General features: G+C 47.5%; 1 protein-coding gene across 17 annotated transcripts in view; it reads left to right on the top strand.

The window, feature by feature from the left end:
* The first annotated feature begins 608 nt into the window (after positions 1-608).
* Positions 609-18,304, top strand: part of cacna1g (calcium channel, voltage-dependent, T type, alpha 1G subunit) — a 256,906-nt gene continuing 239,210 nt past the window's right edge. For 12 of the 17 annotated variants that reach the window (XM_047609737.1, XM_047609734.1, XM_047609733.1 and 9 more), the window contains exons 1-2: positions 623-1,468; positions 2,078-2,404. In XM_047609737.1, the coding sequence (XP_047465693.1) occupies positions 2,085-2,404 (320 nt within the window). In that variant the 5' untranslated portion in view covers positions 623-1,468; positions 2,078-2,084. Of the gene's footprint in view, positions 1,469-2,077; positions 2,405-18,304 lie in introns of all 17 variants that reach the window. The other 5 variants (XM_047609742.1, XM_047609731.1, XM_047609738.1 and 2 more) reach the window with 3 other exon arrangements.

Raw genomic sequence — 18,304 nt, 5'->3', positions numbered from 1 at the left:
GTGACTTAAAGCTCAGACTGGCTTTGCAAGTTTTAAAAAAAAAGTGCTTCTGGGTTAGAGGGATGTCCTGGTCTCCAGCAGACAGCACACTGTGGGAGAGTTTTAACTCCATGCTAACTTTTACTGCCTCGGCTCCATGCGCGTTGGGACCTATTAGGGGTTGCATAATTATTCTCAAAAATTGCAAAATCCAAAAACCAGAAGACCCGGGTGACTCTGGTATACGGTTTCACCTGGATCCTCTCTCGGTTCTGCCTTGGCCGAGGCAACAAGTGCATAACGCAGACTGCTTCACCACACATCCACAGCCTGCCGGAGTCACCGTGTGCCAACTTCCCTAATTCCACACAATAAAGTCCCGCACCAATCACGTGCAACGCTCCTTAAATGCCATCACTCCCTTGCTTCCCATTGGCGCACAGCTGACATTAAGATTCCAGCTGTTTCGCCCCCCCTCCTCACCCCCACCACCCCTCCTCCTCTCCTCCCCCTTCCCCGTCGCAACTTCATCTTTGACGCGCAGCTCGGCCAGTGAGGAGGGAGACCCGAGCCAGGCCGAGCCGCGATTGGCGCAGAGTCTTGCGCTCGTTGGGCGGGGATTGAGAAGTTAGTATCCCCCCCCCTCATCCAGCTGTGCGAGCTCCGCTGATGGACGGAACCGAGTACACAGATTGGAGGAGAGGAGAGCGAGAGCAGGAGCGCCCGGTCTTTCGTGTGCGCAACAATGGAGAGGGGAGGCGTTTGTGATATTTAGAAAATATCAAAGGTCGCCTCTTTGACGCCTGCGTTTTTACTTGCGCGCGTTCATGGATGCGCAGCAGCATCTCCACGGATCTTTAACACACTCGTCCGGGATACGCGCTGAAGAAAACCCGCGTGTGGATGCAATGAAAAGTGCTGGATTCTTCATCTGAACGAGGAAGAGCGGCGGAGGAAGCGCGGGGAGGCAAATCAATTTTAATTTCTCCTTTTTGGGGTTTGCCCATCAGCTCCGTGGAAGAGGTGGTGGAGGAGGAGGAGGTGGAGGAGGAGAAGCGTGAAGAAGTTTGCGCGCGGCGTCGGTATTTCTAACAAAGCCTGGGCGCTGTAAAGTACGCAAACTCTCACTGCCAGGGGTTTTCATTTTCAACGGGGTGATGATTGGGAATTGTTACTGAGGCCCCTGGAGAGGCTTCTTGGACACCGGAGACCGGGGCCTGGGCGCACCGCGTCTGTTCAGACGGATCCGCGCAGCTCCGCCACCTGGAAACTATACGGTCCACTAGACGCACCAAAACCCACAAGACCCTCTCCTCCTTTCTCCCCCAGCTCCCTTTCTCTCTTCTTTATCTCTCCCTTCCTCCCGTTCCCTTCTTACCAAGAGGATTCCTTTTCTTCTCCAGGCTGGTGTGGACTTTTACAGCCGCCACAATAACTGATCATGCGATGACTGAGCGCGCTTTGGGCACATCTACCGAGTCCATTACAGGTAATGAATCTTAACGAGAAGATGCTCCCGTCACTCTTACAGTAAGATAAGATCACTTCAAAAAAACAGCGCGTAGTTGGCAGATTGATGATTCTGGCGAAGTTTGGAAAGCAATAGAAAGAGCTGCATGCCATTGTTCCAGGATCTGGGGTTTTGTTTCTGATGAAAAGGAATGCGAGCCCCTCTTGGGTTTAAGGAGCCTCATTAGGAGCTTCATGCTATTTTCCAGGCGAGGATAGCAAATGTGCAATCAGTCGACATAAATCACCAAAAAAACAAAAACAAAGCAGCTTTGTAAATTATTTATTCCGTGAAAACAATTATGTGTAATATTCGCCTATTATGTGTGCGCGCATTTCCCTAAAATAACCTCCCCACCACCTAGCCGCTCTATAGTGTTGCTTTCCTTCCAGTGTTTAATTGTGCGCATATGTGCAGCAGTGCGTCTTTCACCAAATGCAAAGTTATTTTCTTTCAACAGTGCAAATCTGCACATTTAGTTCAGGTTGCGCTCATAATGCGCTCTCTCGTTCCCCCTCTCCCTCTCATGGTTGTCATCTCTGTTTACTGAATCTTGTGTGTGTGTGTGATCGCCCGTTTCCCTCACAGGAGGCGAATGATGGCAGAGGATGGGGAAGGAAATCTCTCAGGGGCCCCCGACGCCAGGGGCTCGGAGGGTCGCTCCTCTCTGCCGAGGACCTTCATCCGGCTCAACGACCTGTCCGGGCTCGGGACGGGAGGCGGTGACCGCGGCGAGGTGGTGGTGGTGGAGCCGGCGGCGTCCCCGGCCCCAGACGGGATCTCTACGGCCGGGGAGGATGCGTCGGCGAGCGGCGAGGAGAGTCTGCCCTACCCCACCCTGGCCCCGGTGGTGTTCTTCTACCTGAAACAAACCACCCGCCCCCGGAGCTGGTGTCTCAAAATGGTCTGCAACCCATATCCTTTCTTTCTTCTTCTTCTTCTTTTTTTTTTTTTTTAACTTCGGAGTCTGCTCATGCGCACACGCGCGCCTCCACCTGTGGCAGGTAAGAGACAGCTGCTTGGCTGTGGAGCTTTTCCAGCTGACCTCAGGGGTTATCCGGTGACCACTAGGGAATGTTAGTGAGCACATGGGCTGCTTTGGCGCACATTTCCGCGAGGGTGAGTGTGTGTGTGAACATGTTGCCGTTGTGTGAATCTTCTCCATAGGAGGGGTCAGGTGTATTTGTGAGCCTCAGATAGGCTTTGGTCCCTCTGGAGCTGGGGGCCATTGTCATGTGTGCGTTTTGGCCCTCCAGTCCACGCACTCGTCTTCACCCGTCCTCGTTCTTGTGAGCCGTTTTTTTTTTTTTTTTTTTTTTTATTATTATTGTTTATTTTTTATCCTCCAATCGATTATTCATAACGACTGCTCGGGATGAAAATCCATTGACCTCGCAAGACTGAACCCGAGCGAAGGGGCCGCGGGTTATAATTAGTTTATTGATACACACCTGGAGTGGCTGTTCATCGAGCTTTTCCTTGGGGCTGAATAGCAGCGGAGGGGTGGTGTCAATTGAAGCCGCAGAGCCTTATTGAATCACTCCTGCCTCTGAAGTGTATTATTGATTCATAAGTGTACAGACCTGCACTGATTCACTCCTCCTGAGAGCAGCAGGGGGGGGGGGGGGGTGGGGGGTTTGGGAGAGAAGGCACTAGAGAGTCTTTTCTGTCTCCCAGTGTTTTTCACCCTGTGTTTAGGCAACATGGATGTTTGTGCGTGTGAGGTCTCGCTGGTGGCTGGATGCGAGGCGAGCTGTTGGAATGAATGTCTCCTTGGCCGATGCCGCTCTGGAGGTTTCAGACAGATTTTTGTTTCTCTTGTTGGATGCTGCGCGTTAATGTCGTTTGGATTACCTCCGTCCCTTCCTTCCTTCTCCGTCTGCCTCCGCTCCCACGCCTCCGCCCGCATCCTCTCTCCCTCCATGCCTTCTGCCGTCTGTCGCTCATTTGTCCTCTTTCCTCATTTGTCACCATTTTAATTGAGACGAAACCACCCTGCCCCCCACCCCCTTTCCCCACTCCCCCCAGGCCCTGTATCCGAGATGTTGCTCGCACTTGTTACTCTTTCACTCACCCTCCATCCTCCTCTCATCTTTATTTCTCATCTTTGTTTTCCTCCTTTGTCCTGGCCTCGGCCTCCCAGTGATTGCAGCTGATTTCCATGTCTGTAAATGTCAAATCTTTAAAAGGTCTCACAAATAGACTTTTATAGCAGCAGGGGCGCATCGCTCCCCAGAGGCCCGGCGGGGAGCAAAGGCGATCCTTGATACTATTATCCAAGTCAGGGGTTCTCAAACATTTACTTTTAACTGCACCCCTGCCCAGGCCCCCATATTAGGGCAAAACTTTTGTACTGGATGAAAAAAAAAAAAAAAAATGTACCCCTAAGGCTGTCTGAGCGTGTAAAGTTGTGAAGGTGAAGTTAAAGTTGTTGCCACGTTTTCAGTAACCGCCGAATTCTTACAAGCTCAAGTAATTTTTTGGTTCTTTGCCAAACCCCCGTGTGCGTACAACCATCGGCTACAAACACTTAAAACCACTGAGAGGTGATGTAAATATGTAAATAACATTGACCCCATAGCAACGACACTCCCCAGCAGGATGCAGCCTGACACAGACACTCAGACACTCAAACAGTTTAGGAACAACTCAAAATACACGAAAACCTGGCCTGGCCTTCAGATTCACTAGATTCCAAACTGATCAAGTATCTGTGGGTTGATCCACTGAGCCCCCCCACCCACCCACCCAAAGGCCTAGACACCACAGGACACCCTCAGAAGGTCCATGTCCATTCTCTGGTGAGTCACAACTGTTTTGGAGGCACAAGGGAGGCCTACACAATATTAGGGAGGTGGTCATAATGTTATGCCTGATGGGTGTATAAGTTGGAAAGTCATCGCCACATTTTCACTGACCGACTTTTAAGAGAAAGAAAAGCAGCCGATTCTTACAAGCTGAAGCAAAGTAATGTTTGGATTCTTTGCAGAGTGTTAGTTTGAGCCATCCCATGTCAGCTGACATCTCTTGGCGCTTCTCGGCTCCGCAAGCGGACTCAACCCCAGCTCCTCCTGTTGTGGTGCGTCTACCAGTGTGTCTACCAATACTGTGGCACTTTGCTGCTCTCCACGTAGGGTCGCGGGGGTCCCAGAACACAGACATGCCGCCAAAAATTCTTTTTTTTCTTTTTTTTGCATATGAACAAAGTGGTCCTGACTGAGTCATAATATTCGCTGACGATTCTGCCTTTTCCTTCACGTGGGTAAATTGATCCATGTCTCGTGGACCATCCCGACTGGCGTGACAATGTCACGCCATGCAAAACGAATGATCCAGTGGCATAGGTGCACAAGTCCACCCACACACACGTCTGCTTGTAGACTGCGTTACAGATTCATATGTCACAGTCTGGATTAGTTTCCCCTATAAAAGTAGGATTCCTCCTCAGCTTATCTGTGACTATTTGGTTTCCGGCGATTGCCAACACTCAACGCGTGTCTCTTCTTTTTTCCCCAAGCACTGGCCGATTCTTTTCAGTCAATCGAGGTCGTCGGCCTTGAAAGCGGATCCGTTTCACAGACCCGGCTTCAACACGCTGTATGGAATTCGAAGCGCTGAAAGGGCCTCTTTGTAACCTGCGTTGATGTGTGAACGTCGAGTGCACGGGCGTCCCTCTGGCTTTAACGGTTGTATTTAGACCTCTTCTGTCTTCTCGCTTGCCCTTTAACGCGTATCTGCGCTGATTTAGGGAAAGGTCGCTGACTGTGTAATGCGTCGTAACATTACTGACATCGATTTGTCTCTGCTTGTGTGTGTGTGTGTGTTTGTGCTCTGCGCCGTGGGAATCCGTGTGTATACGCCGGCGCTCCGTATCCGAGAGAGCAGATGCATCTCCAGCTATATTTGTAGCCCTTCCTCTCTTGATCCCTCCTCTGCCTCTGCCTCTCCACGCCGCTCCGTCCTCCGTCCCTGCTCTCTGGTTCGTAATCCTGCAGGAGTCGCCGCTCTCCCTCCTCTATAAATACATCCAACACCACCAGCAGCAGCAGCAGCAGCCAGCTCTGATGCGCAGGGGCCCCGTCCTCTGTCTGACGCCGCAGACTAACAGCACGGGAACACCCGACTGATCTCAGGGCCAGAATCTTTTCTAAGCAGGCATATCCTCAGTAAGCCCTTGGCCCCGGGCTGCCGGCGGCCATTTTTCGACAGTCTGAAGTAATTAGGACCCCTGGATCCTCGGTGAGGTATTTAGGGTCTAATTGAAGACCCCTGGGGTGCGCACTCTGAGTGATGTTTTGCCCAGCACATTGCCTGTGTGAAATTCCCTCCACCGCCTTTGTTAATTATTCCTGCAGAATCTGTGTACGACGGAAAGCGAGGGCTTTTGCGCGCTCGCGTGCGTGAGCCCAGGTTGTGTAAGCGGGCGCACGTGTGCATGAGCACACTTCCACAGGACTCCCGTAGGTGTCTCCTCTCTGGCGGGGAGCTGGATGTCGTGCCAAGACGGAGGAGGAGGAGGAGGAGAGGGAGGGGGAGGAGGAGGGGAGTTTGGGAACTCTTCCAGTGCTCTCTATCCTTTTTGCTCGCTCCGATTTAAGCGGAGGATTACATATCGGCGAGCGGTGAGGGAGGACACCTGGCCCTGCTAGGTGTTTGTCATCACGTTGAAACAACATCACAGAAAAGGCTGATAGACCACTTGCACTCGAGGGAACGGAGGGATTTTTTGGCAAAACAAGCTGCTGATTAATATTTTTTTTCCTCCCCTCCTTGTGCTCTGCTCTGCGCATCAGCAGAGCGGCCCTTTCGCGTTTGTCGCCCGTCGCTCGGGCGCGTCCGTCAAATAACGCGGCCCGAAGCGGACACTTGCTCAATCGGCAGAAAATGCCTCCCGCCCTCCTCCTCCTCCTCCTCCTCCTCCTCCTCCTCCTCCTTCGCTACTCCTTTCCCTCAGACCCCTCGCTATTTTCTGCCTCTCTTTGGAGTGAAAAGCCCGGGGGTGGGTGGGGGGGCGCGGAGGGCCGTGCGTTCGCCATCTCCGACGGCTTCCAAAGCCAGCGGAGGAAGAAGAAAGAAAAGGAAAAAAAAAAAAGAAAAAGAAATGGCAGGAAGAAAAAAAAAAAGGAGGCTCAGTCGGAGAGCTGAGTGGGATTTCAGAGAGCATTTTTTAAGAGGTGATAAAGTAGGCCTGTACCCGCCAAAAAACTTCACTTTCATATTTCCCCCCTCCCCCCCACTTCCTTGGAGAATTTCTCCAGCTTCTTCTGGAGTTTGTTCCTCACTCTGAATTCTATCAGAAATTTTTTTCCTAGGTGTGTAAGATCATGCGTGTGCATTCTACACATTACCACTATTTATATACATATGCATACACACCAATCAGGCATAACATTATGACCACCTTTCTGATATTGTGTAGGTCTCCTTTGTGCCTCCAGAACAGTTGTGACTCGTTAATGAATGGACGTGGACTTTCTGAGGGTGTCCTGTGTTGTTAGTGGGGGCCTCTGGGTCCTATGGGTTGAGGGGAGGGCCCTTTGTGGATCATCCCAAAGATACTTGATCAGTTTTTTGAGTTAAACCATTTTTGTGTGTGTGCTTTTGTCACGCGGCATCCTGCTGGGGATGGCTGCTGCCATCGAGGAGTGTCATTGCTATGGGGTGCGGGTGTCTGGTCTGGTCTAGGTGGGTGGCACATGTCTAAGTAACATCCACACGAATGCCAGGAATGCACGTTTTCACATTCCCCATGTGTTCCCTCCATATGTCAGAGGATGACATTCATTTTAGTGTGCGTGTGCGGCTGGTCTTCAGACCGTGATTCATGCGTCTCGCTGAGCACGTGATGCGACTTGGATGTATTTTGCATGTAAAGCGCGGGCCGCAAGGGACGACGCGTGCGCGCCGGAGAGTGTTTGTGTTTAGAGCCGTGCACACGGTCATGTTAATATTTAACGTACGCCTAGCTTAGACTTTAAAAAGCGGATTTGTATGTAAAGCGCAACTTGTCAGAAGGATCCCTCCTCAGCCTGCAGTGATCATGCACGCTGGGTTTAATGCAGATATGTTACTGGCCAGTCAGATTCCCCGCTAACTAAATGATCATCATGAGGGCTCTGTGCAACATGTCAGTGACTGCAGGGTAGACAAGCAGGCTATAGCTATATTTAGTGTCAGCAAACCTGCACCCACTTAGTGCTAGATATTATGGTATACGGCAATGTTTTTCAGGCCACGGACCCCCAAACTGATGGTAGTAGGGACCCCCTGCCTACTATATGTGTTCTATATTAAACTCGGCTGAGTGCTGTTTATAAATATACATTATTATTTGTCATTTAATTAATTATCATTTTGTATTATATGTCAAGCTATTCAAATAATGCACACATTCAAATATTCATTTTTTATTTCAAACATGTGCAACAGTAGGGTAGTGTATATATATATAATTATGAACAAAGTATATATACATAATCAATTTTCATGCAGTACCTCCAGACCCCCTGTTGCCTTAAATTCTGACTTTTATTAACACACTAGCCTGGTGTATTCACTCTCAGAATATGAATCTGGTAACATATGGATTTCACAATAGGCCATTCAGAGACGTCTTGTTGTAAACTAATTTCACTCCACGGGGCTGAGATGATGTGTACGACATACGACAGGTCACTGTTACTCTTCTGTCCATCAACGCGTAAGGTCCTCCCTGGTCTGCCGGGTTGGCTTCCAGGCAAGGGGCAGAAATGGAAACATTTTCACACATTAATCCATTTGGTTCTTTTACCTTTTTCTATTTTTCAAAGAGAAAGTTTATCCTCAAAAATACTCCCCAAAATAAATGTTGTCTCGCTTATTACTTCTCGATTCAGTCCACCTTGGTGACTTTTAACGTAATCTTACCCGCATGTACATATCCATTCGGTATAAAGAGAATTTAAATCTGCATTAGTGGTTTTCTGGCTCACTTGAAACTGCAGTACAAGCTAAATATGCTGTCGTATAGCACTGAGCAACATAAGCGTCCATCTGCATTTTCTTCCTTGTGATAATTAGAAGTTTATCTGTTATATATAAGTTGGTTTTCATAAACTCCTAAGGCTAATGCGTGGCTACATGGCTTGCTAGCTGGTTGCTAACATAGCCTGTGTGTTCGCCTGGTGCTGGGTGGGTCAACTTTTTGTTCTAAGATTAATTGTTGAAAAAAAAAAAAAAAAAAAGATGTGTACTGCAGTGGTAGTAGTGCAGTGATGCAGTTGAGGCTGTAGAAAGTGAAAGTCTGTATTTGACGATGCAGGACCACTTATTTGGTTTCTCTTTTCCCACCACTACCAGGAAAACCTCTTACTGCTACCACTTGCTCTCTGGTTTTGTCAGCATGTTCAAGTTTATTCTCTCGGGTAGGGGCACAGAAGGCATTCTGGGAAATGCAGGAAATCATTTATGAAGCTGCGAGTCAACGGGGATAATGGCTACAGGAGATATGTTTCCCTCGACACCTCGCTGTTACATTTGTTGAACCCGTAGACGGCACGAAACCCTTCTGCCTCGCTTCCCCTTTCAAGATGGGAGACTAAGTGGCAGAATGAAAACTTGCATAACTGCAAACTAAAAGAGCTGTAATGAGAGCGCGGCCCCAGTCAAAAACATTCAGCGCCGTAGCTGGTATTTATGTAGGCATGGGCGTGTGGGTGTAGGGCTTTGTTATTGTGCATGAAAATCTTTGTCACATTCAGATTTGAACGTCGGTCGGTTTATTGCTTTTAGTCACTGCGCGTTTGCTCTTGGCTTCTTTGAGCCTCCTTTGATACGTTGAACCCACTCCGAACAACGACGGTGACAGATCAGTTTACCGGCAATGACAAACTCCTGACACGCTGTACAGTATGCGCGTGAAGCGCGCTGATTCAAGCGCCGCGACGCTGGAAGCGCCAATTATTGATGAGTAACAGAAGTGACAATCAGGAGGAGGAGGCGGGAGAAGCCGAGCTCCGGCTGCAGTTGAGGTGTGAGCAGACGTCTCGGTAAGAGGTCTGCCCTTAATGAGGAGTTTTGTTTAAGCTCTTAAACACAAAGACAACCCTTCTTTGTGCTCCGTCTGCCGCCCATTTTTCTACTCTGCCGCTGATTGCCGGGGCACCGCGCTACCCTGCATGCAGGTCGTTAAAGCTTCCCCACTTTCAGTTCGACACACCTGGTGTTTGGTGTTTTTTTTTATTTTCTTCTGCAGGAAAAGCTTTCCTTTGAGCCTTGATTATTACGCTTTTCAGAAGAAAATTGCTGCTTGTACTGGCTTCCTTTTCAGAGAGATATCTCCAACAACTTTATATAAATATGTATAGAGAGAGGGAGAGATAAATATAGGTTTACTAGTGGAAAATGCACCTTCTGTTCTGTTAAAGTCTCTTTCAGTATTAACTGCTCCATTCACAAAATTTAAATTTTGCAGTACATTAGTTTAAATATGGGTATATATAGGATGCCTGTGCAAAATAAACACTCATAAAATAATTTTGAAAATGAGTGACACTGGTTATTGTGCTTCACATTTATGTACAAAAAATACAGAACATCTATCTGGCTTCTTTAAATCAGAAGAATAATTGAAGACAGACATGGAACATTACTAGGCCTTGGGCTTATATCATCAAATACAAAGACATTTGGTGCAGCAGGCAAAGTAACATGCGACAAAACTTGACAATCATACAACATACACTGTGGTGGAATCGACCTCGGTTAAAAGATAAAAGATCGTTTTCCAAAGTTTTGAATTATCGCTTGTCTGTGTGCCACCACCTAACACACTCCATCTGCGTCCTCTCGCTCGCTGCTGGTCTTCTTCACCTCCCCTCACCTCACTTCAGGATTTGAGCTGGCGGGAGCTCAACAGCGCCACCCTACCATCAGTGTATCACAGTGATATTTTTTGGTCAGGAGTGGAAGTGCACCGCTAAACAGTATTTAATGGGAGCGAGCGGCGGGAGGGAGCGCAGATTCCAAGCGCTGGCGGTGGAAAAATTACACAGTGGGCAAGGCGTGGGCCAAATATAATTGGTGGCTGGCCAAATTTGGCCCGCGGGCCCCAAATTGGGCAGCCAGGATTTATCAAAATATGAGCCTGCTAACACGCCATTTGGATTTCATTATGGGGCATGTTTCAACTGCTACAGAGAGAAAAAAAATACATCTGCACGCAACTGGATTGTCCTCCAACCAATCAGAACAACACAACATGACGTCAAGTGGCGAAGGCTTTCTCGACAAATGACTTAATCTCTGTTAATGGTCCGTCCTTTAAAGTCGATCGTTTGAAGTTCACAATATATGAGCGTGGACTCTAAACAGCTCACTTCTCCGACGGTGGCCATTTTTCATGCAACTGGCCAGTCCCACAACCAATCGGAGCCATTTTCTTGTCAACGAACGAATTCAGCTCCATGGCACGTGCATGACTACATCGCTGTTACTCATTTGTCCATCAACACGTAAAGCCCATGATTGGCCTGGTGGATATTTGCCGGAGCGTAATCAATTCCCAATGGAGGGGTTCCAGACCAACTTTCCATCCAAAAAAAAAAAAAAGAAATAGGTTGTAGGCAGTGGATGTTGTTCTGGCTTCCAGTCTGCATTAATTCCCGAGTTTGTAGCAGAGGTTAAATACATTTAACACCAAACTTTCTTGATTGCAGCTTCTTCAGCATCCTTCAGAGATGCAAAAGAGGTACGATATTGAGAAATAAATATGATTAGAACTGTCCTTCGTCTCTCCAGTCACTGTTGTGCCTTTTCAGTGGCGATTTCAACACAGGCCGCTTTGTTCTGAACAAACATTTCAGATTCGTCAATTGTGGTCTGGCCTTTAATTTGTCTCACTGGCAGCTTTATATTGATTGACAAAAAAAAAAGGTCAAAGTGGTCAGGCTGGAACTAAACAGTGAGTGAAAAAAAGTGTTGAGAAAAGGGAAACTCGGAGCAACCGAGGGCAAACAGTATAACAAGACCCCATTGTTGCGCTGAAGAAACTGGGGCAGTGGAAACGCGAATTTACCGTGAATTTACCATGTGACTCATAGTTCCTATAGTGGGCTGCAGGTAGCGCGTCACGCCAAGGCATATGAGGAGGAACGCGCGCAGGAAATGTAAGGAAAAACACACCGCCGCGCCAGACCCTGATTAACAAGCGACGGAAGATCACGATGCGATGACTGGAAAGTGTGTCTCCGAGTTGTGTGCCCAATCCCGAGGAAAAGCCTTAGCAGCCTAATCTAAACATCAGAACAGATTCTGAGTGCTTTGGATTCACAAAGGAGCTCTGTGGACCCAACCTGTGGTTTGGCCTTTTTTCTGGTAGAACCACCACGGGGCCTCCAATTACCTGAGCGACCCGCTTTTCTCTGAGTAACCTGGTTACCCATGCTTGTGTGTGTGTGTGTGGGTTCCGGGCAGGGCAGCTGTGTGTGTTGGCGTGCAGAGGACCGGCGAACCCGATACGCACCCGGTGAGACTCCGACCGCAGTGATTCAGGGGTAAACCACAAACTCCGCTGTAGACTGCCAGACAGCAGCAGGAAGCACTCTCACTCTGTGTGTCACTCTGCAGGATTGTGTGATTGTGTTTACTGTTTTCTTGCCTTCATGGATTTGCTTGCATGTATGCAAGGGGCGAAAATCCTAATATCTCAGGGTCCGAGGCCGCATCCAGCCTTCATGCGCGCGTATTGTTTTGTTGTGTGCGCGTCGCTTCAACTCACTTTGTCTGTTGGTTTTGTGACCTTCCATTCCTTTGATTCCGGTGGCCTAGTTAACAAATTAATGTGACTCCCGTAAAAACCACAGGATAGCTCCTGCAGATTGGAGGACAAATAAAGGCAGGGAGAGAGGGGTTGTCGGAGTCTTGATGACAGGAGCTAGTGAAGTCCTGAGAAGAGGGATTAAGCTTTGGCTTTTACGGACACGTTGCCTTCAAGGTCTCATCTGTGACCCTGTAAAACAAAAAATGTAGTTCCCAGTGGTTGTGTGTCTCACTTTAGTTTTCCCTGCAGGGGGAAAATCTATTGTCTATTTGAATTTGAGAACCACAGTTACGTGTGTGTGTGTGAGTGTGTGTGTTTGTCTCCAGAAAGGAAATATGTCCATCAATTATTTGTACAGGGTGAACAATTAGTACAGACAAAACTGTGGCGCTTAATTACTGCCGCTTTAGAAAACAGCTTGTCACGATTAAGAGGTATGAAAAAAACCAAACGATTCTGTCGCTGCCATGTGCAGTAAATCAACAGGGATAGTTTGGTTAGATAAATGGTCTGGTTGACTGGCTGGTTGTTTTATAGGTGGTTTATAGGCTTGTTTGTTGGCTGAAAGGCTGGATTGTTTTGTGTTTTGATGTTCGGGTAGTTGGATAAAGGCCTGCTTGACAGATTGGTTGATTGATTGATTTGAAAGGTCCCGTTACTCACTGGTTTCCGACTAGTTAGCTTGCTAGTGAACTGGTGAACTGAATATTTAATTTGTTCAACCAGCACTGATGTTATGGAGGAGCAAAAGTGCCAGAAATTAAATGGAATGGCTCAATCAAAACAAAAAGAAAGAAAATAAATTATTAAGTTACATGTGAAATTGATATTTGTCTTTTTCTGTAAATTTATTTTTCTTTATACATTTCTTGTGTAAAGAAACGCTGTCACTCGACGTGTATCACGGTGTTGACCTTTCCGTTTCCTAACCGGTTGGAACTGAAATGGCAACAAAAATAATACACCTACAAAAACACAGTACATTTGAAAATCAATCAATAAGTAAATGAGAAAATCCAGTGGGGAAAGCTAAAAATATAGATGAATGGAGAAGCAAATAAAAACAGAATAATTATTATTGTTATATTATGTTTTATTTGTATTTTGGCACTTCTGGTGCTCCATAGAATTTTGGCATCGAATGGAAGTACAAACATATTCTTGTTTAGGAAATCGAAACTGTCTTTTTCCCCTTAGCAGAATGAAACAATTAGTTACAAGTTGCTGTAATTTTAAGTTTGGTTCTTCTGTAGCTGACTGGTTTGTGGTCGGGTGATTGATTTAGTGGCCGGATTTGTGTTCGGTTGGATGGTTGAAAGGCATTATTATAATATAACCTCTTTGGTGCCTTAATATTATATCCAGTCAGGCTAGATATAAATATAGACACTTTACACATTTGCCTTGCGATGGACTGGGACCTGTCCAGGGTGTCTGGCTCTCGCCCAATGACAGCCGGTCCAGAACCCCTCCCACCTCCAGACCAACCCGACCCCCCCGAACCTGCGGATAATAGAATGAACTTTACATATTGTGCACCACATTCCGCATGTATACACAAAACGAATGAACATATGTCCTTTCTAAATCCGTCTTATTTTCGCTCCCTTTCAATACGGTATTTTTTTCCTTCTTCTTCCTTAGCCCCCCTCTTCGTTGGGCTTTCCGTGAGATGGCTGTAAGTTTATGTAGGAGTCGGTCCAGGATTTTCTCTACCAGCTTTTTCTCATTAGCGTATTGTAGAAGACTTGAGCTCGGCTGCAGTGTGAGTGGCAACGCAAGGGGGCGGGGGTGCAGGCGAAGGAACGGAGACAGGGTTGGGCCGGACCATACGTTTAGCCCGGACGCGGCGAAACCTCACTGGGCGCCTGAATCGAGTTATCTTCAACCGTCCTAACGTGGCTGCATCTGGTCCACGTCACGGCCGGTACCCGGCCGGCCTCCTTCTTTTCTCCGTTGCCTTTCTGTTAACTCCTGCCGATCTGCATCTTTCCCCGTCTCAGCGCCTGCTTCAGTTTAATGTATTATCCTTCCTCTACCTCCTTACTCAAGCCTTATACTTGTCGCGTGGGATTTCTCTTTCTTTTGCACATCCCTGCTCCACCCTCGGCTCTTTTGTGATAACGACACCGCTCCTCTCCAGCTGCTGTATTTCTCCTCAGACGGACTGATAAGTTGATGAGCTGCAGCACAGCAGGGGTTGCCATGTCTGATAGATGTGTCCGTTTTGGACCGTGTTACTAGCTAAGGACTCAGGCGGCACTGACACACACCAGACCTGACCGCTGGCCTTATCTCTGTACCAACACACACACACACACACTCTCGCAATCACACACACTTCTCCTCATGGCACAAACAAGTGGTGCGTCAAATCGGTTGACTGTCAAATCTGTCCATTGTGGATTGCCAGCAATGCCAATAATTCACAGACGCACACAGAAATACATCTGTCTTGTCACATTTTTTTTTTTGTCTCCTCCTCCTCCCCCTCTTAGTCTCTGTATCTCTATCTCAATCGTTCTCTTTCAAGCCATCAGGACCCTAATCAGGATTTTCCCGCAGCAGGACCAGGGAGTCTGGTGAAGGAGCGAGGGGAAAAAAAAAAAAAAGGGAGAGATGTCTTATTATAGATAACAAACGAGGGATATAAATACCTCTGGGGTAGCTTATGCAAGAATCATGATATGCGCGTCGGCCTCTCGGGCCAAGCCGCGCGCGGGATCCTGCGTGCGTGCTGACCGCCCCGTAGACTCTGCAATGTAAATGCAGCATATAGCACAACACCATCTTGCAATGTGGCAGCAGATTGCCTGGTGGTGATTCACTCAATTAGCGCTCTTATTCGGCACCGCGCCCGGAGCGTTGCTGCCGCGTCAGCCCGGTTTGTCCTAGTTAATGCAGATATGGTGAATGCTGAGAGAACGCTAATGAACTTTAGCCATCTCGTTTGCACAGTGGGGCTGACCGGAGGGGGACCTGCATCTAAAGGCTGTTGTGTAATGAGGAGCCGGCCACAGAAAGCAGTGGAAACTGTTTTTTAATGCGTGGCAGTGGATCATGAGGATCATTGCACGTGGCCGTTCGTCAAACCTCTACCTCAGACAGCGACTTTCCAATCATAACTTGGCATCCGTGTTGCTACGTTCACTCTAGAGACAGCAGAGCAAGAAGCTAGCAAGAGCGCTCCATGGATGCGGTGACGGCGCCTGTTAATGTTTAAGCAGATGGTGCCACCAACAACACAATGATTGAGCAACCCTTCAACTGCGACAGGTTTAAAGTACCACGACAAAGGTATTAGTGGAATAAATGAAACAGTTTTGGTGTTGGCTTGTGTGGCAAACTAGCCTTCACTCTACAGTAGTAACCTTTAGAAGAAAGAAGGACATTTACTAATTTCCTAATGTGTGTAAATTCCTTTATCTCCCATTCTGTTCCTGCTCCCCTATGGCGATCAATAGCTTCGACACATCTCATCTGCATTTGAAGGCCAGCGAGCATTTTATTCATTCATTCATTCATTTTCTGCAACCACCAGAGGGTTGCGGAGGGGGGGGTGCTGGAGCCGATCCCAGCTGTCATTGGGCCAGTCTATCGCAGAGAAGGAAGGAAGCCCAGCCGGTGAGGACTTTAGTGTTCTCTTGTATATCTGCAGCTACCTTGCAGCGTACAGGATGGCATGGACGCCAAATAGTGTTTTCAATTAACTCATAAAACTAACAGAAATATATTTAGCTAACTAACTATGCCTTGTGAAAAGAAAACCTACTTTATCTGAAATTGGAGCTCCTATTTTTAAAAAAATATATATATCTAAAGCCTAGCGTAGCCTAGCATGGGAAGATTCAGTGAGTTTTAATGTAGTGCATTGTGTATCTGGATGTGGTCATGGTTAGCTAGAGAGCAAGAGGAAGTGTGTGTGCGTGTGTGTACGCATTTGTGTCATCTGTGTCCTTACCTTTGTCATACTGTAATTACTCCGCTTCACTTCAGTGCCCTTTCACTGCGATCGCTTTGCACAGACAGTGGCACTGACATGACAACAGACTAACACACACACACACACACAGACACGGGCAAACACACACTACCGGGCTTCCTCCCCATCGGTGCTTGGCCCAAATCACTGTGACATTTACAGTTTCGCAGCCATTAGAGCCTAATGTCCCGGGGGCGACAGCGTGATGGCTGCTCCAGAATCTGATCACAGCAGTTTGCGAGAGCGCCGAGCCTCGGCGTCCTTTCAAACGCTACACCTGCGCTGGGATCGGCCGAGGAGGGGCAACTCCCACCAGCGAGGGGCTCGCCAAATTTAAAGGCGGTCGCAGGGTCGGGTGAAACGGATGCGATCAGTCAGGCTGGCAAAGAGAAAATGTCGGAGGTCGGTACATCAGCAGCTGATGATTCCTCCCAGTGAAGGTGTTAGCTGAAACAGCTGTGTTACTTTAATGAGTTTTATGTGAGCGTTGGAGAAAACGAGGTGCGGGTTTATATGCTTGCTGAACTACAAATAGATCATTTGCAGTTTGATGTACTTCCAGAAATTGAGATTTTCTGCATCTGCAACTATTGAGGCAGGAATATGGTGACAAAGCAGATGTGAGTAACAAGTAACAAGTGTTCCAGTTTTACGGGTGTGGTATTGAGCATGCTGGCTGTCTGGCGTGGCTTACTGGGGCACTTAAATAAACCGCCCCAGCGGTCGTTATGCTACTAGTTTAACCTGGGCTTTAACTGTTTTGACAGATGAGACTGTCCGTCCATGTATGCGTATTTGGATTAATGGAATTCAGCACAGCAGTTTAACTTACAAAAAGAGCCACAACCAGGGGCACCACCAGGAATTTTGGGGCCCATGAAAAAAAAATCACATTGGGCCCCACCCCCTCATTGTAAAGGCTGAAGGGTCGGTATAGGTGCATATATGTTTGTATACGTGCACTCGCATATGTGTTCGCCCGTGTACGTGTGTGTATGTGCACGTATGTGTGTACACAAGCCAAAGTATTATATCTTGGATCTAGCAACTACGGACTGCTGGCTGCTGAACCGACGCACTAAGGCAGGAACAAACCATTTCATGCAGAATCATGGGGGTGGTTGGTCAGTATTATTTACCTTTTGATTTTATTTATTTTTTTTTTTACTGCCAAACTGGGTGTTGTCCTAACTTGTCCCCCCCATATGGCGCCACTGGCCACAAACTAGGAACACTATGGCCAGACTGACTTATCAGATCAACATTTACATACTTAAATAATAGTATTTTAGATAAGAGTGTGAAGAGTGTAAATTCATAAAGTCAGTGTAAAGATAATCCAACAGTTGGTTAGTTGGAGCAGCTAGTCTCATTCTGCACAATGGTAACAAAAAACCACGCAACAAGCTATGCCTCATCATGTCGTCATGAGTCACATTTCTTTCCCCCTGAGAAATGCAAAATAATTATTCTGTTTTGGTCTCCTCCAGAAAACGATCTGGCTCTTCACGTGCCACTGTGTTTGTTAGTCAGCTGCTGAGGTTTTATAACTTTGCTGATGAAAGCAGCTGACTGCTGCGGTCGAAAATGCGGTCGCTGAACGCGGGGGAAACCGAATCAACACCTGAAAGACGACTATACAACCAGTATCCAGCAACCTCTTTTACATTACAGTACAGCAACTCGACCTCTTTTTTACATCAGCGATATTGACATCTGGGTTTTCAACGCTGTGACAAGTCAGAATGGCTGCGGTTAAGAGGTCAGTGTAATCTGAGTATGCGCAGATGTTTAGCCTAGAGACCGTTAGCTTAGCCTCTTCACAAGTGGAAGAATAGGTTACATTGTGACGCATTATTCAAATCCATTTTATGGAGCAAACACTGCTGTGACGTGCGAATGCTGCGTTGCTTCAGATGATTCCCAGTCAGTTGCAGTGAAGCGGTGTGTGATGAAAAACCTGCAGTGCCCGCATCCCGCCATTTCCCTTCGTCGCACATGTTGCATTCTGATGCTCCCGCGCATTCATACAAGT

The sequence above is a fragment of the Mugil cephalus genome, chromosome 16 (assembly GCF_022458985.1).
Source record: "Mugil cephalus isolate CIBA_MC_2020 chromosome 16, CIBA_Mcephalus_1.1, whole genome shotgun sequence".
NCBI lineage: Eukaryota > Metazoa > Chordata > Actinopteri > Mugiliformes > Mugilidae > Mugil > Mugil cephalus.
This window is presented reverse-complemented; position numbering and strand designations above follow the sequence as displayed.